The sequence below is a fragment of the Xiphophorus couchianus genome, chromosome 9 (genome assembly GCF_001444195.1).
Source record: "Xiphophorus couchianus chromosome 9, X_couchianus-1.0, whole genome shotgun sequence".
NCBI classification, from domain to species: domain Eukaryota; kingdom Metazoa; phylum Chordata; class Actinopteri; order Cyprinodontiformes; family Poeciliidae; genus Xiphophorus; species Xiphophorus couchianus.
In genome coordinates, this window is record NC_040236.1 from 22,179,037 (window position 1) to 22,203,233 (window position 24,197).

At 42.4% G+C, this 24,197-nt stretch overlaps 2 protein-coding genes across 4 annotated transcripts in view; one reads left to right on the forward strand and one right to left on the reverse strand.

The window, feature by feature from the left end:
• Positions 1 to 15,707, forward strand: part of slc9a7 (solute carrier family 9 member 7) — a 31,966-nt gene extending 16,259 nt beyond the window's left edge. The window contains exons 13-17 of one of the 2 annotated variants that reach the window (XM_028027299.1): positions 3,147 to 3,215; positions 6,055 to 6,118; positions 7,362 to 7,444; positions 8,935 to 9,040; positions 12,129 to 15,707. In XM_028027299.1, the coding sequence (XP_027883100.1) occupies positions 3,147 to 3,215; positions 6,055 to 6,118; positions 7,362 to 7,444; positions 8,935 to 9,040; positions 12,129 to 12,392 (586 nt within the window). In that variant the 3' untranslated portion in view covers positions 12,393 to 15,707. The remainder of the gene's footprint in view (positions 1 to 3,146; positions 3,216 to 6,054; positions 6,119 to 7,361; positions 7,445 to 8,934; positions 9,041 to 12,128) is intronic. The other variant, XM_028027300.1, reaches the window with a different exon arrangement.
• Positions 15,301 to 22,830, reverse strand: chst7 (carbohydrate (N-acetylglucosamine 6-O) sulfotransferase 7). 2 transcript variants are annotated; one of them, XM_028027302.1, is made up of 2 exons: positions 20,513 to 22,830; positions 15,301 to 18,812 (listed from the first exon to the last, which is right to left on the reverse strand). In XM_028027302.1, exon 1 carries the CDS (start codon positions 21,805 to 21,807, stop codon positions 20,536 to 20,538), a length of 1,272 nt encoding a protein of 423 aa, XP_027883103.1. In that variant the 5' UTR covers positions 21,808 to 22,830; the 3' UTR covers positions 15,301 to 18,812; positions 20,513 to 20,535. The 2 variants fall into 2 exon arrangements, with proteins under 2 accessions (XP_027883103.1, XP_027883102.1); XM_028027301.1 differs by having other exon boundaries at positions 20,519 to 22,825.
• Between the last annotated feature and the right edge of the window lie 1,367 nt (positions 22,831 to 24,197).

The following is a 24,197-nucleotide window of genomic DNA, read 5'->3' on the forward strand; positions in this document are numbered from 1 at the left end:
TAATTAGAATGTTAAGCTACTCAAAGGAACTAAAACCATAAAAACCTCACCTGGTTTGTTTCAGCAAATCAACCAACGTGCATTGAGGCTAAACTAACGTGTGAATTTGAGTGTTACTGAACTGCTGGGCAGAATTTGAGTTAACTAAACATGCTACCATTTCATATCATTTAATTAATTACAGTAGTAATAGCATGGACATTTGTGCAACCAGTGCAGCTAGCTTAAGTGTTGCAGTATTGTTGTGACTGTCAACAGTATTGAATGCGTACACAAAAGGCTTTCCATATTCCCCTCAAACTTGGCATAAAAACATATTTGAGTCGTAAACCAGGCTTCGAGTTTGTAATTCAATAAGTCATGGGCTGCCAGGAGAGGGGGCAAGAGTTCTCTGCTGCTCTCTGAGAAGTATCCCAGGAGCTCTGTGGGGAGGAACAGATTTGTCCTCCAGTACAACTCCGACTGCTTAAACCTGAGCCTGAGAAGAGAAAATAAATTTCATCGTCAGATTTCCATGACCAAGCAAACCTGCGCCAAGTGTCTGTGTTCTGCTGTTGCAGTAATTTGATTTGGTTCTTTTTTTTTTTTTTTTTGGTCTGGGTTCTGGCACTGCTTCACTTCTATCCGTTGTCTGCCCATGATGCACTGAGAGCTTCGCATTTATCACGATAAAGCAGATTATCCCGTTCCCGGCAGCAGCGGCCTGAGCGAGCAGGCTCTGTTTAATATGAGTAATGCCCCCCCCCCCCCGTGAACTCGGCGCAGTAGACACTGGGACATGTGCTTCACCGCATGCACAAATCAGCTGCGTGGTTTCAGTGTAATCTTATGTAAGTGACTACACAAAAATAACTGGACACTTAGGGTAACGGCAGCCTGTTATTCAGCTCCATCTTCTCCTCTGTCTTATTAATGAGGGGCACGCTATCTGTCACTTGTTGCGGCTGAGCATCCGGTGAAGCTGCTGGGATCACCTGGCTCTTGGGTGACGACTGAAATGCGATGTGGGGCTGCTGCTGTGTTGTCTGTAAAGAAACGCTGCTGGTGTTTTGGCTTCGGATGAGGGCCTGTAAGCAGGCGAGCGTGCTGCTTATCTTGATGTTTGGCAGGGCAAGACATCAAGACAAAAGAGATCCATGTTGCTTATCGTGGTTCAGGACAGGTTCTGCTAATCCATTAGATTTTTTTATTTTCAGGGTAATCCTTTCAATAGTTCACACAACATCGTTTTTGGCTGTAATTGAGTTTCTCCTTTGACTTTTCTCTCAGGTTATGATTTCTGCCAATCATATGAGGGTACAGAAATGATAGTTTAGTTCGCTACTTATCTACTGTGCTTTATATTTGCAGCTTTCTTCACAGTTGATGCCTGTCAATTGTAAAGATATGTGCAAAATTCTTTAAATAAGTAGCTACCGTAAGGACTTTGTGAGGCCAAGATGGAAATCTTAGTTGCAGTTCTGAGGATTTTACAGCTCCATCTTTTTAAAATGTTTGTAATTCTTCTGACTGCTGGTAATTTTAGACCCGCAGTCATTTTTTTTCCACATATCTTCTGACTTGTGATAATGAGAACAAGGCAGAAAGACAGAAGGAAATGAGCTTCCGCATAGTTTCCTGGATTATTGCAACCCTACAAAAGGAAACTCATCTTTTATAGATATAAAGGTTTCAGTGTGATTCCCAGACAAACTCACTCTGAATTATCTTCATACTGGTTTACTTTTACATTACTTTAAAATTGATGCAGACATAAACAGATGGTAAAACTCAAAGGTGCCAGTCTGTGTATTGTTTTATCTTTTTATATACAGTTGCCATTAGTTCAGTCCTATAAGCTGTTTTATATAAATAACTTCTACTCTCCCCAGTTGTAGCTTGTCTTGGGTCGTTGTTTCCATAGATACAAACCACATTCACATCTTTGTTAATAATGGTAGTTTAACAAATACTATTATAATCATTTGCATTGTGACTATTTTTCCAGCAGATTCCTGTGAATGCTTTGAGACTCTGATTTATTAAGAATTATTTACACACTTTATAGTGAATATGCGCCTCGAGTTTTTCATAGACTTATCAGTGAACGCAAATAAAATGCCGAAATTTGATAAATGTAACTAAAATGCCATTTCAATGTAACACAATCAAACCAAAAAGTCAGTGTGTTAACATCCGACTCAAATGAAATTGTATTTTCTGGCTATGATTGTTTTAACTCCTCCTACAGAAATGAGACTTTGTCTTAGTGCAAGAACTGAGGGAAGAAAAGCGGTAAACTGAGACGTTATTTTCCCCAAATAGCCAAACTCCCAGTTGTGAAGGAGTTGACCTTGTTCCAGTATAAGCACTGGTTTCGCTCATTCATCAGCTGAAGAGCAGTGGTGATGTCATCCGGCAGTAGTTTTTATGTGTTCATATGAACACCTGCAAAGACTCGTTGCCAAGTGCAACAAAAAAAGAGGATTATGTTTAGCCCACACTGTTGCCAACAACTTTTTTTTTTCTCTTTACTTTATTTCTTTTTTTCTACTGAGATTCACAGTAAAATGTCACTCGCTTTGTCCTGCTTCTTGTTTCGTCACATTGTACAACCGCAAAGTTCTGTGTCTCTTATGTGACCCACTTCTGCTAAGCAGAGCAGAGCGTAATGAGGAAGCAGAAGAAAAACAATAAATGCTTTTCTAATTATTTCCTATAAGAATCTAAAACAAAGCACACCTACAGCATGATTCTGCCACCACCGTGTATCATGGCAGGGATGGCTATGACCTCCAGTATGGGATAGAGTCAAGTAATATTACTTTAATATCATTCACAGTCCAGCATTTTGTTTCCTCACTTCAATATTTCTTTCTTTTAATTATTGTTATCCAATTTTCCCCTCCAAACAATTGAAGCTTATGAATGAAAAAGCATAAATGCTGCATGTGACTTACTTTATCATCTTCTTTTCCAAAGCAGGTGAAAAAAAAGGATGTTTTTGTATCCATAAATGTCATGTAAATAAAAACCAAAACAGCATTTCCTGAGGTTTATGATTTACTCAAATTCTCTGTTTCTATCCAGTGTTTGTTACTCCACCAGGTAAACGTCTCGCATCTCTGCCTGGTTTTAAATGTTCTCGAACCCTGTGTTTATGATAGATATAGATATGGGAACGGCAAAAGATTTCAGGACGAGGGCCGCCGCCACGGAAAGTGGGAATACTCCAGGTGCCGTATACGAACGCGAATGGGTTCACTGGTGCTAATTGGTGATGGGGGAGGAAAATCTCCGGGTGTGTTTTGGTGAAGGGGAGTAAAAGTGGGCATCTAAAAAAATAGCCTATTAAAAAAAAAAAAATCTGTTTAGAAAAAGGGTTTGAAACCACCTGAGCGTGGAGCTGACTGTGGCTGAGGTTGAGGCTCTGCTGCTGTAAAATGCTCCAGTCAAGGCTGCTTTTTGTGTTGTGAAAAAAAGCCTGTTCCTCTTTCTTTTTCATGTAATCTCTCTTGACTAGCCACTTTTTTCTTTCTTTCGTTTTTTTTTTTCTCCTTTCCCCCACACAGGATCACAAAAAAGCCAACCCGCTCTACTTGGAAACGCCTGTGTTTCCAAGTAGAGCGGAAACACAGACATGTGGGGTAACATGTAGGGGGGGAAAAATCTGAACTGTGATTGCTTCGTCTTTTTTTTTTTTTTCTTCCTCACTCTTTTCAGGATTTGCTTGTGGACAGAAACAAAATTGCTCGCAAAGGAATATTTGACGGATTAGAAGGAGAGGAGTGGGTTGTTTGGGATTAGGATTACAGGGTGTAATGAAGTGGTTAGAGGATTCCCTCACAGCCTGTTCACGTAGAGCCGTTTGTTTCTCTTTATACTGGGAGATGTGAGTCAGGCTCCATGTGCTCCCATTTTTTATTGTGTTTGTTATTTCAGGAAGAGAGCATTTACTGTGTCAAGTTTGTTCCTCCCAGATACTTCTCCGCTGCACTTCCCTGCATCATTTGCATCACTATGTTGTTTGCGTGCCCCCTGGCGTCCTTGGAGCCTCCTCCCTCCCCCGATCCTCTCTGGTGTGTGTGTGTGTGTGTGTGTGTTTAGTTGAGACGAGGGTCTTAAAAGACACCCAGATGCTTTGGCCTCTGCTTTTGAAACTGCGAAGGTAAAGAGAAAGCCCATTTCCTCCCTGTGACAGTCATGGAGGGGTTTTAAAGATAACCACACACACCAGTCGGACGTTCCGCTGTGCAGGCAGGATCGAGTGGGATTTAAAACGTATCCATGACAGGCTACGCGTCTCTCCCTTGGCACCCATCCAGACGGATTGGAGTGAGCTCAACCAAAAATAAAAGCGCCCTCTTGAGAATTGGCCTGCTGAGGTTGAACACTTTTCAGCTGTTGAGAGACATTGTTGTAGAAATAAACCATGAGCGGCGAGAAAGACTGGAAATGGGCTCATGCCATGTAAATAAATCCTTTCCTTGCTTGGAAGTCACTTTGTCTTGCAGAGAGTTTTACAGCAGACTTCGGTACGGCAACATTATCTGCTGGTTAGCTCAGCTTAATGGAAAGAAATGGCTAGAAAGAAAAAGTGTAGTTAGCAGCGTGACTGTAAGGGCGTCTCGGTGAATTAGAAAGTATGTAAAAGTTGCAAAGCTCTTGTGTTGCATAGACAAATTAGACACAGTGATATATTTAGCATTTGTTTCATGTCTAATGAAAACCTAAAAAACAGAACATTGTATAAGCAGACCAATTAAAACTTTTTTTAAATTACATAATTATAGTGACATGGTCTACACAATCGCACGAATCGCACTGCTGATGTGATGGTAAACAGTCGTTGATTTTGAGCCCTTGGTCACAAGAAATAAATTTGGAAAGTTAAGTGGAAGGGGAAAAAAATACTTAGAAATAGATGCACAAACAACTGACTAGCCGCAGCCTTACAAAGACCAAACCAAACTGAATTCAAGCGTTTTTTAGGACAATCAAAAGATCTGGACTGAGGCTGGAGCTGTGGTGCGTTCCAGTTACGTTGCACGTGGGTTTGACGTTACATCCAGGTTAACAGCTAATGGAAATCATGAAAATAAATGTGTCTAATGGAAACGTGGCAATAAAAAAAAAAAGCCTAATTTTTCTATAAAAAGGTTTTGCGCTTTTTTTTTTTTTATTTTTTGGCTGCATAGAAATGTGTTTATTTCTCAAAACTGCAATGGAAAAACTTTTTTCGCGTCGCACGAGTAACGGGTATCAACAGCTGGACGTTGCTCCTGCAGGAAAAGACAAACAAGAAGGAAGTGATAGAATTTTAATTAGTCCTTTTTGGATTTCGCAGGCGCTACACGTTACATTGACTTTATTTATTTATGTACATTTTTTAGATTAAAAAAATAAAGTTTGTAAAAGTTTTACACGTTTTGTAAAATAAACATGTTTTTATCACAGCCTACTGTGATATGGGGCGGCCATATTGAAACTCAAAAGTCTGCCTTTGAAAAAGTCTCAGATTTTCCAGTTGATTTATTCTCCCCACTGGGAAATCGAAACTGGCCAGAAAGCTGGTCTGACTTGAACCTCACAGGATTTAATTACTTTGGTTTATTAACCATTCTTGATGGACAGTTAAGACGCATTAGCCTACATTAATTGAAATGCTTTAATTTGGGAGCAGAAATCTGTTTTAGCTTTAATACTTCAAACTGCACTGTGGAAAACCATTGTTCATTAAGCTGTTTGTTGCACTTGAAACTCGCCCTTCTCTCTTTGGGTCAGGGGTGAACGGGAGATTTTCTGCACAAGTTAAAATATGACTTGGTTCTGAGGTTAATAATTTATGTTTTCATAGAAAAGAAAAATGCTAACAGGACAGAACACCCTCCACGTCTGTGTCATACTTACCCCGTGTCTCTAACTTGCTTTGGGTTAAATGCTGATGCTGGTCTGCGTCTTGGGGAACAAGGTTTAGCACCTCAGCACTTTTGTATGCTAGGATATGAATACGTCTTGTAACTGTTGCTAAGCAACAAGTTAACCCATGTTGTTGCTTCGTCTCCCGTGTTGCAGGGTTGGTGTGGATCCAGATCAAGACCTGCAGCCCTCTGGCGACAGCTTCCAAGTCCTCCAGGGGGTGAGGAGCTCACTCACATCCACTTTGGGATTCTCTGGATCTCTGCCACGTTCCCAACACGTTCTGTTCCACGTTCTGCTGGGTTTTTTTTAGGGGTTTTTCTTTGTAGTTTATGTGGGTTCAAACTCAGGAAGTCTAGACACTGAAATGTAGTCTCAGAAAGAAGAAGACGAAAGTAGAATAGGGAAGCTGTGTGCTGTCAGATGTTAGTTTAGGACTTGTCCCTGCAAGTCTACCTGCTAGATTGACTCTTGCCCAACCTGTTGACTCACAGTGACCTGTAAAACGCGATGTGATTTCTGTTATTACACTCTGCTACTAGATCTTAATCTTAAACAAAACGTCTTCCCAGCTACAGTGAGAGCAAATCTGGTTCACATGCCAGCAGCTTTAAAGTTTGATTGAAAAATACATGGATGAGGCATGACATTATGAGATGGGTATCATGAATGAAACTGATTATCTCTTCACTGTGGCATCTGTTTGTGGTGCAAACCGTAAGTAAATATAAGTAAAAATGGTAAAAAAAAAAAAACAAACAAAAAAATGTAAACTCTTCCAGAGATGTGCACAGATAGACAGTAGGACGTCCTACAGCACCTGCATTTTTCTTCTGGGCAAAAAAAAGTGTCCTTCTGATATCTTTGCTTCTTTTAAGCATTTACAGTGCATGGTCCAAGGTAACATGTCCGGATTTAGCCTATATTGTTATAGCTCCAATTCTGTCCGACCAAATTTTGTTACCAATTTTCAAGGCTTTTAGTTAAGTTTATTAGTCTTAACTCTCTAAGAATAATTTCTCACTCTGGCTACATACAGAAATATAGATGATTTTTCTTACGACCACATTCTGTGCTCTTCTTTTGCTACACTCGGCAAATCTCACACCACTATGTCAGCCGACCATGGGCCACACAAGCTGTCCTTTTGTTTTCCGACCTGAGCATCTGCCCCACAAAATGTCTGTGCACGCCTCCGAGATCTACACAGATAAATGTTCATCACAAAAAACTTTTGGCAGAAACACATTGCGTGAAATCTCCCCGTTAGACAGGCGAGACGCACGCTGCGGGTCGGATCCACACGATAAAAAGTCAGAATACATTAAACCGATTTGCATCAGACTCCTTATCAGTCACTTTAGCAGGAAAAACAAGTGACTGGTGCTGTTGTCTGATTGCATTCACTGTGAACAAAGCAAAATGTCTTTTGATTTTTTTTTTTCACTCATGTGCTTCTCTAGGATGGGAACCAGGATGAGGGCCAGAGTAAAACCAAACAGGAGAGTGCCTGGCTCTTCAGACTCTGGTATACATTTGATCACAAGTATCCTTTTTTTGTGTGTGTGTTAAAAATCCCATGTGATTCAGACACAAGGTAAATATCTCAGATAATCCATCAGGATGACTGCCTGGTCCACATTTGCTATGCAAACTGGTTCCTCCTGGATTAGATAATTTGACATAATTGTGAAAAATGTTTTACCTTTTCCTCCTATTGGCCCACAACAACAGACTCAAGGTAATACGTTTAGCGACGCATCCTCCCATTTCCTCCAATCTTCCCATCCCTGCTAAACAACTGTCTTTCCCAGGTGGTTGATTGTGTTTCTGTCTCTTTAAACGAGGCAGCTGTGTTTTCCAGGAGGGGAAAATCCTCTCCCCCAGGTGCCGCAGGCTATTTGGAGCCAAAGAAAAGCAACAGACCATTTGATATATTTAGGTTGTTTCTCCCGAGTGCAACCGACTGTGGGTGTAGATATCCAAACGTGGTGCATGGGACCAGCGGATTGTGGTCCCCACCATTTGAACGCGGCACTTAGTTTTCCAAAGCAGCTTAACCTGGTTAGGCTGAGTCCTTCGCTGCAAAATCACACAAACTCACCGAGTTGTTTTGGTCTGGTTACCTAAAATGCGACAAAACTAACTTACAAGTAACTTTTCAGCAATATTTAGAAGCTGTTTTTATGTTAACTATTCCTTAAAAATTCTGAAAAAGTGCCAGTCCACTGGCAGATTATTCCACCTAACATGGCAGAAATGTCTTGTTATAAGTGAAATAATCTACCAGTGGAACTGGTACATTTTTAGGGAATTATTGCCTAAAAACAAGCTCAAAAGATATCCAGTTAGTTTGCTCTTCTTTCGAGTGTACTAAGATACTTGCAGGCTGCACAGTGGTGCAGTTGGTAGCACTGTTGCCTTGCAGCAACAGTTCTGCAAGGTTCCCTGCCCGGGGTCTTTCTGCATGGGGTTTGCATGTTCTCCCTGTGCATGGTGGGTTCTCTCCGGCTTCCTCCACAGTCCAAAAACACGACTGTTAGGTTAATTGGTTTCTCTAAATTCTCCCTAGGTGTGAGTGTGTGTGAGTGTGCATGGTTGTGAGTCCTGTCTGTCTCTGTGTTGCCCTGCGACAGACTGGCGACCCGTCCAGGATGTACCCAGATAGACACCAGCACCCTTCCTGACTCCACTAGGGACAAGGGTGTTGGAAAATGGATGGATGGATAAATACTTGCACTTGACACTAGACCAAAAATACTTTTGCAGCGTATAAAATTTTTTTATTTGTTCTCTGTAAAATGAAGAATCTGAATCAGGTGTAGAAATACTACAACGATCCCACCAGCACACATCCCTCTAAAATATTACATTTCTGTTGTAACGTTTCGCTAAAACCTTCTATAAATCTTGTCTTCCAAGTTTAAGTTCAACCTTTTTATTGAGAATATATATATATTTTTTTTCAGATTTGCAATGTGTGCCTCTTATTAATTTTTGAACGTTTTCTCTGGATTTCCCTTAATTACTTCCCAGTTACCTTAAGCCCATTTTGACACACAGCGGTCCACCTCTGACCTCCACTCTGCCCAGTTACTGTGGCCCGCTGGCAAGCTGCCTTACCAGTCCACGGGCATATGAAGTGAGTATTTGTAAAAAAAAAAAAAGAAGTTTTTTCAAAACTACATTTGATGAAAATATGCACATCTGTTTTGCCCCATTTATTGTTGTACTAATGTGTGGAAATATCTGGTTTGTAGAACACGTACAGTGTGAAGCTGGTAGATTTTCTGTGTGAAACTTGAAAGATAAATGCCTTAGTTGAGGGTAAAAAATAAAAAATGAACTTAATTAAAAATCTTAAGGTATTAAACTCAAATTACTCACAATTTAATCTGGTGAATGATTCTGAAACTCTTTTCTGACACTCAAAGAGCCTTCAGGGACACGAAACATGAAGGCACAGCTGGAATATGGAGAAAGTGCCTATTATTTACAAATATCTAAGGATTTTTAAAAATTATTATTATTTAAAAAGCTCTTTTTAACAGGTATTTGTTGATTGGATGTGTAGTTACTTATTGGCAAAAAAAAAAAAAAAAAGAGAGTGAGCACTTTTGCTTTTCCCCCCAAGGATCTTCTATGCAGGAAAAGTTGGTGAGAGTCATGAAAATAAAATGAAGAGAACAGATTTCTCCTGACCTAACAAACTCTTTCCTTCTGCTGCTAATGGTTTTGCACCAGGATAGGAAAACTCATTTTGGCATAAAGGGAAGACACAACATAAAACTCAGGGACTAAAACACAACTATATATACAGAAAATTGAGGGATTTCTTGATTGTAGCATTTATGAGAATTGTGATTTAATTTCAGCTCCCTTTAAAAGGGGGTAAATACTTTTTCACATGCAGCTAGCTTAGAAGGGATGGCGCTTTTTTTTTTTTTGTTTCAAAAAAAAAAAAGAAAAGAAATCACGTGGTTTCATTTTTGTCACATGATGAATGAAATGATAATGTGAAAACTGCATTTTGTATTTACTTGGTCATCTTTGCCTATAAGTGAGGGGGGATAGAAAAAGAAGCTGAAATCGCAAATGCTTTTTCACAGCATGCATGTTCGGCAGCAGCCACAAATATCACATAAAACTATATTTAATCTGTGGTAAACTGAAAGATATGCAGTGATAAATAACCTTTTTTTTTAAAGCATTTGTTTTTCAGTTTAAAGATTGTAAAGATCCTTAAATGTGATTTTTATTTTTTTATCCAGCTAGGGTTATTCTGGTGCTGTAGGTTTAATAAAATTAACAAACAGCCAAATCGGTGTGACAAACTGTCCTCAGAGCCGAGACCGTCCCTGAATACTGAAACTGGTTTATTCCTCTCTGAGTTTCCACCAAGCATTCAACCACACAGAGCCGAGGCCTTCGGCAGGCAGCATTTTAAAAACGGAGGGTTGAGGAGGGGGCCGCATTGTGCTGGCACAAAAGACGCTTTTCAGCTCCGGCTCAAAGATGACCAGTGTTCTGACAGACACTGCCCTCTGATATTTAAAACGCAGAAATGCCCATTGAAGCTTCGGTCACACTCACTTCACTTTCATCACGGCTCCTTTTTGTTCTCTGTTCTATGAAACATGCGGGGGATTTTTTTTGTTTGTTTTTTTTCCTCCCTTGCCACTGAAAATGATTGGTTCCCAATTGGATTCCTGCACATAAAAACGAATTGTATTTAATTTGGCTTCTGTCATTTTTAGCTGTAAGCGATGTAGATGAAGATGTTTTCTCCCTGCGGTCAGGAAGCTGCGGCCATGCCGCGTCCAATCTGAACGTAGGGGGCTGCCAGTGTAGCCGGCCATGTGGGGAGAGCCCGGATTAAATAAAGCTCAGTGTCTAGTTCCTCTTTAATTATGGATATTATGACATGCCTCTCTACTGAAACTGATACGAGACCTTGAAATGCTGCTGCGATTCATAATGCCTCTACAGCTGGCTTAAGTTGTTTTGGGTTCTTTTTTCCTCTCGTATTTTATTCGTAGAAATTGAAATTACAAGCTGACAGAGGGGAACAAATTGAAAATCCATCAGTCTGCCTTTTAACAATCCTCCTCCCTCCCTCCTCCCACTGTGACGACCTGAATTCAGACCTTAATCTTTACAACTGGGCCACAAAATTTACAGTTTCCTGTTCTATAAAACCCCCCCGCCCCAGCTACTTTGTTGACATTTACTGCTCGAACGGGACTAAATTCAGGATTTGTTTGGGCCTGTTTTGGGCCAGATGTTAATGCTCTTTGTGCTCACGTGACCGCTGCAGCAGCAGCAGCAGGAGGGGTGTGTGCGCGATCAGGGATGGCTGTGTGTTTCTACTTTAATTTGGAGGGAGCTTCTGTTAAACTATTTAAGAGCACAACCTATTTCTAATGGATTCATTTCCAAATGTATCTTCTTTCCCCTTAAAAATAGTTCCGCAGTAATGCATAGTTATGTCATTTTTGTTGTTGTTGTCGTATCCAGTGAGCTGAATAATCCTTTCATTGACCTGGCATTGACTCCTTTCCACCCCCGGTGGACATGGGGTGGCTATTGAATTCCAGACTCCCGATCAGTCCGGGTTGTTCAGCTGCGTGTCGTTTAATCAGAATGCAACATGTGTTTTCTTTAGGATCTGGGGCGTTTGTGAGTCATCTTTGTGCCTGTTAGACTGGACATATGTGTGAATCAAGACGGCCTGCGGTTTCCTGTTTTTATCTTGCCTCACTAGTTGCTGTGGTTTTGGCTATCAAATGAAAGTCCCTCTCACCTAGTCTCCTAGTTCATGTTAGTTAACTCTATCTATAGTTAACTAACATCTTTACCTACCTCAAGCTGATTAACTAACATATATTAACTAAGATATTTCTAGCTAAGCTATCTGTAGCTAACATATCTCTAGCTACGTAACTAACATATCTCTAGTTAATTAACATATATCTTTAGCTAACTAACAAATCTCTATCTATTGCTCTATTGATTTATAAAGACTTGGCTTCTGCCCTTTTGTTGTTTTGTAAAATATTTTGTTTTATTTTGTTTCCTTTTTTTTTTTTTCAATATCGCTAGTTTACCAAAATAAAGCTAATCTGAAATGAAAGTTCCCCTCAGATCCCTGCTTCCCTCGTGAGTACGTACACTGTTGATGTCCATTCATCTGTTCTCACCTCATGTTTCACTCTGGGTTCTGATTTCAGAACCACGACCAGCTAAGGGATCCCGACACGGACTTGATCCACAACGACGCCGACCTGACCTTCACATTTGGCGACACCGCCATCACCGCCAACGGGGCGTCCGCCAGCAGGGCGGATGCCGCCGGGGGGTTGGGCTGGAGCGCAAACGGAAAGAGGAGCGGCAGCACGTCAGAGGAGGCCCTGGAGCGGGAGCTGGACTCCCGCGAGCAGGAGCTGCTGAGCCGAGGCACACGCCTGGTTTTCCCCATGGAGGATCACATCTGACCTCCCCGCCTCGTCCGTACCAGCCGCTCTCCCCGGCCTGACCCTCACCCGCACCATTTTGCCATCAGTTCTCTCCACTTTCACATGGGCAGAGTGCCCGGCGCTTCAGAGATGAGACGGATCTGAGATATGGGATCTGACAGGAGGGGAAGGGTTCATCGTGACCTGTGGCTCCTTCAAAGCCAGGGGAGCAGAGCTCCGGGAGCATTTCATCCTCATTAGATAAGAAGTTTATTCCAAAGAAGACACAGTGCCCCTGTGGTGTTGAGGGAAAAGAAGAAAAAAAAATCTTGCTGCTACTTCACAGACTGTGTTCTCTGCAGAAGAGGATTAAAAACTTTTTTTTTGACAGGAAATGGAAGTGACGTATGCCCATGCAAGACTATCTGCATGCATTTTGTGGTTGTGCTGGAGGAGAAAATGGGTCTCATGGTGGGACGTGACCAGTGTGTCTTGACATAAAAAGACTTTGACTAAAGAGTTCTTTGGTAAAAGTCTACCTGAAGACATTTACTGCTAAAACCACAGTTTCTGGTTACCTACTGCTGAGAACGTAAAGGGACGTTGAAGGTGTTTCCTTCTCAGTCGTGATTTAACACAAGCATCTAAATGCCTATAGAGCCGGGCTTTTGTTTCTCATTGGCTGAACTGTTCATTGAAGGCCTGTCACATTTACAGATGGTATGTGAGCATCGTGTCATTCAGTTGACCTGGATCATCTTCTGTGTTAAATTGTATCTCATGACACAACTTAGGAACCCTGACATGTTTAAATTCCATTAAGGAATAAAAAAAAAAAAGGGCATAAGGATCTGCGCTCTAACATGATTAAAGACCAGCTTACACAGTGAAGTAAAGAGCTGGTCGCTGTAGCGTTCCATCTCAGCATCGTCTTTTGAATGTCTCAAGCACTTGTTGCAGCTGCAAAACGTTTGACAAAGTGCGCAAATCTTTACAAGGCGGATATTAGAATTTTATTAGAAAGTGTTGGAAATTTTATATTTTATAACAAGTGAAATTAATTATTTCAGTTTGCTAACTTTACAGCTTTTTAGTTGGATATCATTTCCGCTGCTGCAGTACTAATATTACTATAAATACTTTTTTGTTTAATTAAACCAAAAAAAAAAGACGTTTTTAAGTTTAACGGCTCACTACAAGGCCAAACATTAGCTGTGAAAAATACCATCAAAATTAAAACATTGACACTTCAGATTAATCAGAATTATACTTTTTTTGCTTCTTTTTTATTGATGTGGCTTATTTTAGCTCAGTTAGCCTAGATAGCATCTTTAAGGCTTCATAATTAGCATGTAGGTAGTTTGTTACAGCTGAAAAAAAATAAAGTATGAAGCAGGGATGGCTTCTAGAGACGTACCTGTACAGATTTCACACAGAGTAAAAATGTATTTTGAAGAGGAAGGAAATTTTACTGCACGTTTACCCTCGCATGCCAGCTTATTTAACATGAAGACCCATAATAAAACACAGAACACATTTCTATCTATATAAACACAAATATTTTTAAGTAAAAAAAAAACATTTAGAAATCATAGTCTCAACTTTTTATTATTATTATTATTATTATTAGCTTTAGAGATGGGTTGTAGGTTTCATCTTGAGAATTTTTGAACGCTTATTTTAACCTCTGGAGGATTATGCATCAGCCAAAATGATTGTTCAAAGTAAACATTAGTAACATTCCCTCTCTAGTAAATAATTCCCAATCACTTCACACTTATATTGGATTATTGCTAGGACAGGACAAAACACAGTTGGCGGTCTCCCTTCCCCCCTTTAGACTAAGCTAACCATGTTAGCTTGAGAAGCTGTACACTCACTTGGAAAAGGAAAGAAAAGGGGTCTGCGGTGTTGAAAGTGTAAAATAAATCTTGTGTATCAATTGCAAATTGACGACAGTACCTAGCCAGTCAATTTCTAATTTCATAATTAATTTTATAATCTATACTAACCAATAGAGTTCTCCAAGAATATTAATTTATTTTATTATTATTTTTTTAGGCTGACTTATTAAAGATGTCCATTGAAATTAAATGTTTTCGATGGTCATCACAATGAGCTCAGCTCAATGCAATCGAATTTTGATGCATTGAAATTTGGCACAACAGTGGCCGACCCGTTCCGCCGCTCTTACATCATTGGTCCAATTTCAGTGAGATAAAGGATGCTAACACGCTAACAGCATATAAATACTAATTTTGGAACTCAGAAATGTCATGTCAAAGCTCCTTAGCATATTAGTGTAGCATTAGTTGAGGTTTCTGCTGGTTTACTAAAAAAAAAAAACACGAGCAGTGATTTGTGTTAAAGCAACTCTTGGCACTTTATAGCCCGTGGAGGAGCCAGAGGACTGACGTTTGTTTCACTTTTACACATATGACAACTGAACTGCTTCCCTTTTTTTTTGTTGTTGTTGTTGTATTCACCACACAGCCCCGTTTAGCCCTTTAAATCCACCTTCCCACCAACGCCGAGTAGCTTCATTTATGCATGAGTAGACGGGGGGCAGGTGTGAAAGGCATGACTGTTGGGAGTTGAATACGAGGCCTTTGACGCCGGGGGACGGTCTCGAAGCCAGTTTTACAGCTCGCAAGAGACGTCCGGGAGGAAATGAATCCGGTAGAGTAAGCTGTTGCCAGGCTGTGCACAGAGCAGGACATTTAAACCGAGCTGCTGCAAGGAGAAGTGCTGTGAAGCAGAGTAATCTCAGCCCTTCACAGTCTGGTGATTATGTGCGACCGTGAAAACCCGCATGTACAATTTTAAACAATCACCTGCTCGCCCTTACTAAACACCGCTAGCGCTCACGCCGTCTCTGGAGAAAGGTGGGACGAGAACCTCGCAAATGAACCTTTGTGCAGACAAAGAAACCAGACAACGGAGATGCTTTCGCTTTGTGTTGAAAATGTCCCTTTCGGTCTCTCCTTTATTCGAAAGACAATTCACAGAACAGGAACTTGCATGGATTGAGACATGATGTAGTGTTGTCACCCCCACCCCAAAAGACAAGAGGGAGTACTTCACAGACCAGCAAACCCCAGAGAGTCACGCAGTACGGAAAGTGGAGGACGCTTGTTGGACTCTTCGCTAATCTTTCATGTGCACTTCCCGCCCTCCACACTGCTGTGCTGTCAGTTGTCCTGTCGGCTATATTTAAACCCTCTCTGCACCTGAGAAATACGAGATGTAGCCAAAGTGTCAATATGTGCACCTGTCGTTTCCAGCAGCGGCTGGCTGACGGGTTCTGTGTGCCATGGTCTGCATGTCAACATGTTAATAAAAATCTTGAAGCTCTGGGTTCCCCAGTGGTGTGCTCCACTTGCCTCAGAAAGCCTTTTAAATTAAGGATCTAAAGCTGCAGCATGTAACCTTGGTGCTACATATTTGTTTGCGAGAATGACACGAGACAGAAAACCTGTGAAAAGATCAATCTGCTCCGCCTCACAGCAGAGCTACGATTGCTAGCGGAAGAAACGCACCCGCTCCTGACCCAAAACAACCAATCAGAGCCAGGAGGAGGGTCTTAGCGCTGTCGATCAACGCTGTTAAATGTGCTAACGGCGACTTACTGTTACAGGAGAAGTTAGGACTGGGAGAAGGCGGAGGTGCTCGATCTTTTCACAGATTATCTGTCTCATACCATACTGTCACGACATGGTGACGGTTTCAATAAATATGTTAAAAAAAAAAAAATTTTAATAAAAATTACACACTGCAGCTTTAACAAAATGCACCAGAGTGGAGCTGAAATGTGATCTTCCTCACTAACTCACCTTGAGTTTAGACATTATAATTCCAAAAAAAAAAAATACATCAGTCACATAGTAGAATGTTAAGTTATAGTGATATTATAATAATAACAAATGATAACCAAATCTGTTGTAAATGTTCTTAGTGATGACTGTAATGGCCTTAAACCGGCACCTAATGCTTACTTTATGAACTAGTACGTCAATATATACATGCATATAAAATGCTTTGCAAAAGTATTCATGCGAAACATGGTTCAAGCCTGCGAAGAAAAAAAGAAAAAAGATTGCTGTGATCATATGGGAGCAACATTACAGAGTTAGAATCATTTCTCGAGTGGGGACAGACATGGAAACTGGTCATTGATGTGGATGTGAATAGAGCTAAAACAAGGTAATACTGGAAGAAAAGCTGTTTTTCTTGCACGAAAATGACCTTAAAAACAAGGCTAAAGTTGCAGCCGATTGGGTTTTAAATCGTATCGTCTAAATCGAGGATCCGTGGCAAGACTTGAAAATCTGCATTGGCAGATATCCTTTGTCTAATCTGACTCAGAATGTCAGCTTTTTCGCAGAAGATAGAAAAATTTCAGTCAATCAGACGTGCGAAGTTGGGAGAGATGTACTCCAAAAAAAGGTGAAAGGTGCATCTATAAAGTATCGACTCAGAGTGGCTGATTACATCTGGATGGCAGAGGATTAAGAGAACAGTAGTGAACAAACATCAAGGTACATTGGGAAGACGTTGGCGACGGTTGGGTATGCGCCACATAGGGATGCTGCGCTAGAGGGGGTTCCAAAATTACACCGTAAAAAATTAACCAGCATTTTTCTGTATTTAATAGCTATCATCATTTCAGGTTCGAGTCTGGCTCCGCCCATCATCTTGGTTGTTGTGTCTTTGGGCGAGACACTTCACCTGCCTTGCCTTGCCTGCCGGTGGCGGTCAGAGGGCCCGGTTGGGGCCAGCACATTGCAGCCTCGCCTCTATCAGACGAGGCAACGGTAGCTACAACCCAGTAGGTTGCCACCATCAGCATGCGAATGAATAGATGAATTCATTTCACACTACTGAATGTACAAGTGCTATAAAGTGCTTTGCAAGTACAATCCGTTTACCATTTGCTGCTCGGACACCAACATGTCTTTTTTTTGGGCCTACATTTAGAAAGCTAACCCAACCCGTTACCCTGAACTCAGGGTAATGAAACATGGAGTGAAACATGGTGGTGGCTGCATCACGTGATGGAGATGATTGGACAGGAAGTTGATTTGAATGTAGATTTCTTTGTTTAAAAAAAAAAAAAGAACATAATTCTTCACAATTATGCACCACTTTGCATTGGGTCTGCTGGAAGAAAAAAAAAATCCCTACAAAGAACGTTTGACTACTTTTGCAAAGCATTATACATGATGATCAGCTGTTATTGAAGAATGTCCCATTTACGAGTCACGTGTTTTGTTGCTGAAGCCACGCTCCAATTGTACTTTTCAGTACAAGTGTTCTGGACAAAACCCAGCTGATGTAACAAAGAGGGTTCTTACTGGTCGATAATCAACCGTATGAATCTGGAAACCATGACTACAGAATTAATACAAGCAGTAGCAAACTTTCACTGAATTTAAATAGCTCGAAGGTCCTTCTTTTGTTCACATTTCCACAAGTATTCAAGTAAGAGTAATTCTAACAGAACCGGCTTCTGAAATCGAACGTGTCGACGTTGTTGAATCCCCAGAAACGCCTCCTTGACCACGGGGACGTCACCGGATCGGAGGACGCTGTGGACCGTTGCGGATTAAAGGAAACAAAGAGGTCCACCGGTCGGAGGACAGAAGCAGGTCTTCAGGAATTCTGCGGTTGATCAGAAAATTTCACACCCACATGAGAGATTTGTCAAAGAGGCTGTTGCAGCTGTCCGGATTCCTGAGAGGGGCCAGGGGCGGAACAATAGCTTCTCAGTCAGAGGGGGTTTTGGGTATTTTTCCCCCACCCCAGAAAAATACTGTAGTTTCTTCTTTCAGCACTTTTAGTGAGCAGGTCTCTGTTTAATATCGGTAAGTCAGTAATGCTGGGGTTTGCTGTTGTGCTTAGTCACAGGCCGGACGGAGAAGTCGCTGCAGTAAGGCCGAACTTAACGCTGCCACCCTGGATCCATGTCCCGAGGAAGGCCCCCCCATCTCCGGGTTTTTTTATGGCCCCGGTTTGAACAGGATTTGAGGAGGGATTAGTGCTTCTAAAAAGGACAGAGGTCGGCCAGAGTAATGGCAGCACAAACCAGCCCCCGTCTCTTGTTTGACCCCCCCCCAACTCCTCCGCGTCTCCACGGGACCCTCCTGGTGTCGAACAGGCAGCGCGGTGAGAAAATAAGCTTCCTTCTCCTCGTTTGAAATCCAACTGAGTCCGATTGGCTGCTCTTTTTCTCTCTTTTCTCCCCCCCCCCAACCACCCAATCTCTCACACACACACACATACACACACAACCTCCTCCTCCTCGTCTTTTCGGTATCACCATTTCTCCAGTTCATCGACCCAGCTCGGGTGAGGATAAAAACAACCCAAGAGGCACGCTTGAGAGCTCCTAGCGGACTGCATTCCTGCAGCCTGTTTTGTTATTCCACCTTCTGCCCCTCAGCCTTGATTAGGAGGACCCTACAGGAGGGGAGAAACAGAGAAGTTAAACATTTAAGTCATGCTACTGCTGCACAGTGGATCAGAGGCATTCGAGTGGCGCAAAAAAAAGTGGGTATGTGCGAATGCGACCCATAGGGGCGCCACGCCAAAAGGGGCGCCATACGTCGGGATAGCTTATTTCTGGGTTTCTGTTGAAAACCTGCTTGGAAGTGGGTATGCGTAGACCTCAGTACGGACACCGGGACACTGCGGGGAGGCGACGGTGGACCCCGACCTCCGTGCTGACGGCTTGCAGGCCTCGAGGCGGTGAAGGACCTTGCTTTGTACGAGCTGCTGGTGACAGCGCGGTTGTAACCCCGCTAGGAACCCTACCCTGTCGCGGACCGCCACGAAACGAACAATGGCTCTCTTCTTGACAGCACAGTGACTCACTGCCAGCCCCCCTCCAGCTACCCATGAGGGGACCGGGCTGTGCCAGGGACACAACAACGAGCCCTCTGTGGAGCAGCAGAGCTGTTGGTCGTTAAAGGGAGTCGAGATATTTCTGATGGTCTCACTTTGAAGGCTCCTGTATTTAGCATTTAGACAGCTATATATATATATATATATATATATATATATATTTTTTTTTTTTACAAACGCAATAAATCACATGCAGTGCATTGGTAATGTATTCAATATTTTCCCCCCCACTACAAGCACAAACCTGAACTGGGTTTTCTTAGATTTTATAAGATACACAAATAGTTGTATATGAGGAAAAGGGATTTTTTGGACAAAAAAAAAAAAAAAAAAAGCATCCACACACCACCATGGCCATGTTTCACCATAGGAGTGATGTGTTCAGGGTCTTAATCAGGATTACTTTTCCATCACAGAAAGCGTGAAAACGAAAGTTTCTGCCCCATCTGATCAGAACACCATCTGGCTTTCCTCTCAACACTTTCCCATAAAGGCCAGATCTCTGCCTCCCATCACTAGCGGCTATCCGGCTAACGGATTCTTTCACCTGATATGTGGACAAATCTGCAGCTCAACCAGAGTTACTGTGAGCCTCTTCATCGCTTCCTGTCCTGTCTGATTTAAACTGAGACTAAATTACACATAAATAGACTCTTATTTAGTCATTTTGGGTAACTATCCACCTTTGGGCATCAAACACAAGGGGCTTTGTGTACAAAATTTGTATTACTAAAAAATAATAACAATAATAATAATAATGATTAAAAAAAAAGTCTATAATTTTCCAGTCACATAACAACTATCCACTACTATGGGTCAGAAAATCCCCAAGAAAATATTTGTGGTGGCAACAGGTCAAAAAGTGAAAAGGTTCAACACTATGTAACAAGGCATCGTCATTCATTAGCCAGGGCCGGTTAGCAACTGAAAGGGAAAGGCTGATCTGATCAGTAAAACTGTAACACAGCAGCAAGATATTATTGTTATCTATAACATTAAAACAACAGGGAGCAAAGTGCAAATTGCCAAACGGATATCGTGGTTCTATGACTTGAGATTGATAAAAAAAAAAAAAAAAAAAATGAGATCAACAAGTGGCCCTCGGCCTCGCTCTACATTTGGGGAGGTTCAGACTCCGTCCCTGCGTGGATGTAAGAGGACGCGTTTAAATGTTCACACAGCCATTGCGTGAAGCGGCGTTTGACCCCCTTTTCTGTGATCAAACCCCCCCCCCCCCCCCCTCCACACACACATACACTCACACGCTGCTTTCCGATCCTCATGTGCTTTTCTCCACCACGGTGTTCCTCTCGTAGCCCAGCTGCCTCATCACTTCGCTGCAGTAGGCCTCCACCTGGCCGATCTGCTCCACGTTCAGCCGCTCCCGCCACGCGTAGATCGCCTCCTTCGCGTCCCTGGACGATATGAGGAAGGGCTTGTCCGACGAGTAGCCCTGGCCGTGCGTCATGTTCAGCGCGAACCTCTCCAGCGCCGGGAAGCTGGAGAGGTTGGAGAAGCGGAAGAGCCGCTGCAGCTCCTCCAAGGGGCGCAGCACCAGGTCCTCGTAGCGAAGGCGCAGGTAGTTCCTCCTCACCCACGGGGGAGCGTTCATCACCAGCATCACGTCGCTCAGCCAGTTGTCGCAGATCAGCTCCATGGCGCTCGCCACGTAGCTCTCCGCCCGGTTCATCCTGTTGCTGGGCACCAGCAGCCGCTTGTACTTGTCGCTCTGCTTCTTGCTGCGCAGCACCTGGATGCTCTCCTTCACCAGGGCCTGCTTGGTCTTGAGCCGCGAGTTGTGCACGGCCCGCGGGTCCCTGAAGAGCTGGATGATCTGCAGGTTGATCGCCGGGTCTCTCAACAGCGGGACGAGGGTGCTCAGGTCCAGAACGCGCACCCCCTTGATCACCATCACCGGGTACTTCTTGCACTCCCTCTCCAGCTCGCGCAGGTCCCGCTTCTGGCACTTGGCGCACTGGTCCTCCCGCACCAGCCCGATTTCGTGGCGCCGGTGCGCGTCGCACAGCGGCTCCGAGCAGATCACCTTGTTCATCTTCCAGCCGAAGATGAACGCTGTGGTGATGTTCTGCGAGCCGGCGTAAAGTTTGAGGACGGAGAAGTCGCAGCGGTACAGGGCGTTCATCATGTCGCGCACCGCGCCCTGCAGGCTGCCCGCGTCGCCGGGGTACAGCGCCTGCCAGATGTGCCACATGGGCTCGTACAGGTAGAAAACGTCCGGGTGCTGGTTGAACAGCTCCCCCAGAAACGACGAGCCGGTCCTCCAGGTGGCGTGCAGGTAGATGTGCGTCCGGGTCTGGGTCCTGTTCGTCGGCGCCGGGTTCTCCGCCGCGTCGCTGCCGTTGGCTTTGAACCCGTTATCCCAGAGGAGCGCCACCGTCTTCTCCAGGTCGGGGCATCTGGGCTGTTGCTGCGGCAGTTTGGCATTCTGGGCGGATTTATCCCGGTTATCTAACACGTAGGGGATAAGCAGAAGTAAACCTGTATATGCCAGAATCAAAACCAAGTACTTCTTGTGGAGCCTCCTCTTCATTTCCTTTCGCCGAGAGGGGGGCTGGGAGCTTGTTTTCACAAGAGTCGGCGGCGCAGCGGTCTGTGGAGCGCCCCGGTCGCTACTGTAAAGTTATTCCTCTGTGTGTTAGTGTGGGTGCGCATCAATTGTCGTCCGGCGAGGCAGAGCGGCGCTCTGGGTAGGCGTGGTGTCAGACAGCGCAACGGGTCTATTCATGTCGGACCGCCCCACCCGGAGGCGGTCCGACATGCGAGAACAGACCCGTTGCCGTGTTGTTATTGTTTACGTCCGGAAATTTCGCGCCTGCGCACAACGCTGGAGGGCGAAAAGACTGTTCTTTTAGTTCTGCTAACAAAAAGGAACCTGGAGATATACGTAGGTATTATTATGTTTAGTACAATGCGCCACAGCAGAGGGGAAAAATAATGCAGAAAAACCTTTGAAGAATAACTAAAAACCACTCATAATCTTCTTTTTTTTTTCTCGCTCTCGGTGTCGGCTAGGCTACAAGCAGACTCGTTGCCCATAGCAACTGACAACCACTAATGTTATCAGGAATCAACACACAAAAATACACGCAAGATGGATACTTTTTGTAAATTGTTTCAGGTGGAGATTTCCATGGCAAGTTTATGCCCTAAATGAAAAATGTAAAAACTTTAATTTTTTTTTTTTTTGCTATCTTTTTTTGTTGCTCCTTTTCTATGGCTAGAAACGAACTAAATAGACCAAATAGAAAAAAATAAGCGCCAAAAAATGTTAAATAACTGTAAACATTCAGGGAAATGTCAGACTACTCTTGGTTTTATTAAAAAATATTACTTGTTTAATGTATTGTTGTGCAGGAAAAGGAGAACAAAAATTCATAATAATATTTATGCGTCATCGATTGTAAAAAAAAAAAAAAAAAAAAAAAAGAAGAAGCAGCAAATTTTGGCCCCAGAGGACTCTCAACTCAGGGACTTTAGCCCTCGGTGAAAACAAGTTTGGAGACCCCTGTTTTATATGATTTATTAAATATAGTCATGTTTCTAAAATAATGGCCTATGTCTATTTAATTTTTGTGTTGCCAAAATGCTTTTTGCATAAATAAAAAAAAGTCACTACCTCTTTTTTGCCAAGAGATGATTTAAAAAAAGACTTTCACTTTGGCCATTGCTTTAGAAAGGCAACAATATGCAGCATAGTGGAAAAAATGCAAATATATATTAATTTAAAATTTTCCTACATTTTATTTATTTATTTATTTTACCTTTCCTGAGCTCGGAGGATAAAGCATACATGTTTATCTCGTTTCCTTCCTAAACCCTGCTTGACTGGAAGCAGGAAGCAAACAGGCAAGGATGTGATCCTCTGGACTGCAGCTGGTTTTGGTTCCCTATTCAAAAAAGAGAAGAAAAATTCTTATTCCAACTTTCTCTATAGAATCTTTAGCAGCTTGGCATGCAACATCAATCGTTGCTATGACAACAAAACAAGCATGAGGCAGACAATAAGCAGAGATCCAGTCCCCGTGACTACACAGTAACGCTACACCCGCCCGTCCACACGCTTTCCAAAACAGATAATAACAATAAATATTAAAAAAATAAAAAATGTATATGTCATCCAATCAGTTGCTTTGTGTTGTTCTCCAAAGAATATGCTACGCCTTCACAGTTTTCAGATCCTTGAGTATTGTTTACAGTCATGAAAATCCCAAAATATCAATACAACTCGCCTGATATGGGCCTATGAGTTATAGATAAAGTAATTAATTGTTGCAAAAATATGCATTCATAAAAGAAAAAAAAGAAAAGAAAAATCCGTGGGGTTCCAAAATATCCGGGTTCCTGCCCCTGGAAGTTCTTTCTTAAGTTTTGCCAAGCTAAAAGGAATGATATTCTGACAACAACAATAATAACAATGTTATTAGGCTGCACGTTGTTAGCCGCACTGTCTTGATTCAACAGCAGACTCTGCAGCAGAATTGGATACGGTTCTTTACATATTTCCATAGTACCATCACATGTTGCTAAATTGTATGTGTAACTATTGGCACTTCTGTTGTTCTCTAGGATATTAAACCAGTGGCACATAGTTCAGTTCAAAGTATTTTAGTGATCATATTCCTTCCTGTCTGGTTTTGATACAAAAGAGGGAACTATGTATGGCAACTAGTAATTAAGACCACAACAGTTCACTGGTTTTCTGACTCTGAGGCTGTTTTTCATTGGAAAAAAATAGTGTCTTCAGTCAGAGGCTTCTTCAAATCTGTTCCAGTACAGACTGTTACAGGAGATCTTCTTTGCCCACAGCCATTACCGTCTACAATAACTATTTCATTAAATGACTTGCAGCAACATTTAATTTCCCTTTGGGATCAATATTTTTGAATTAAATTTGATTTGAATTAAATGTGCTCAACTCAA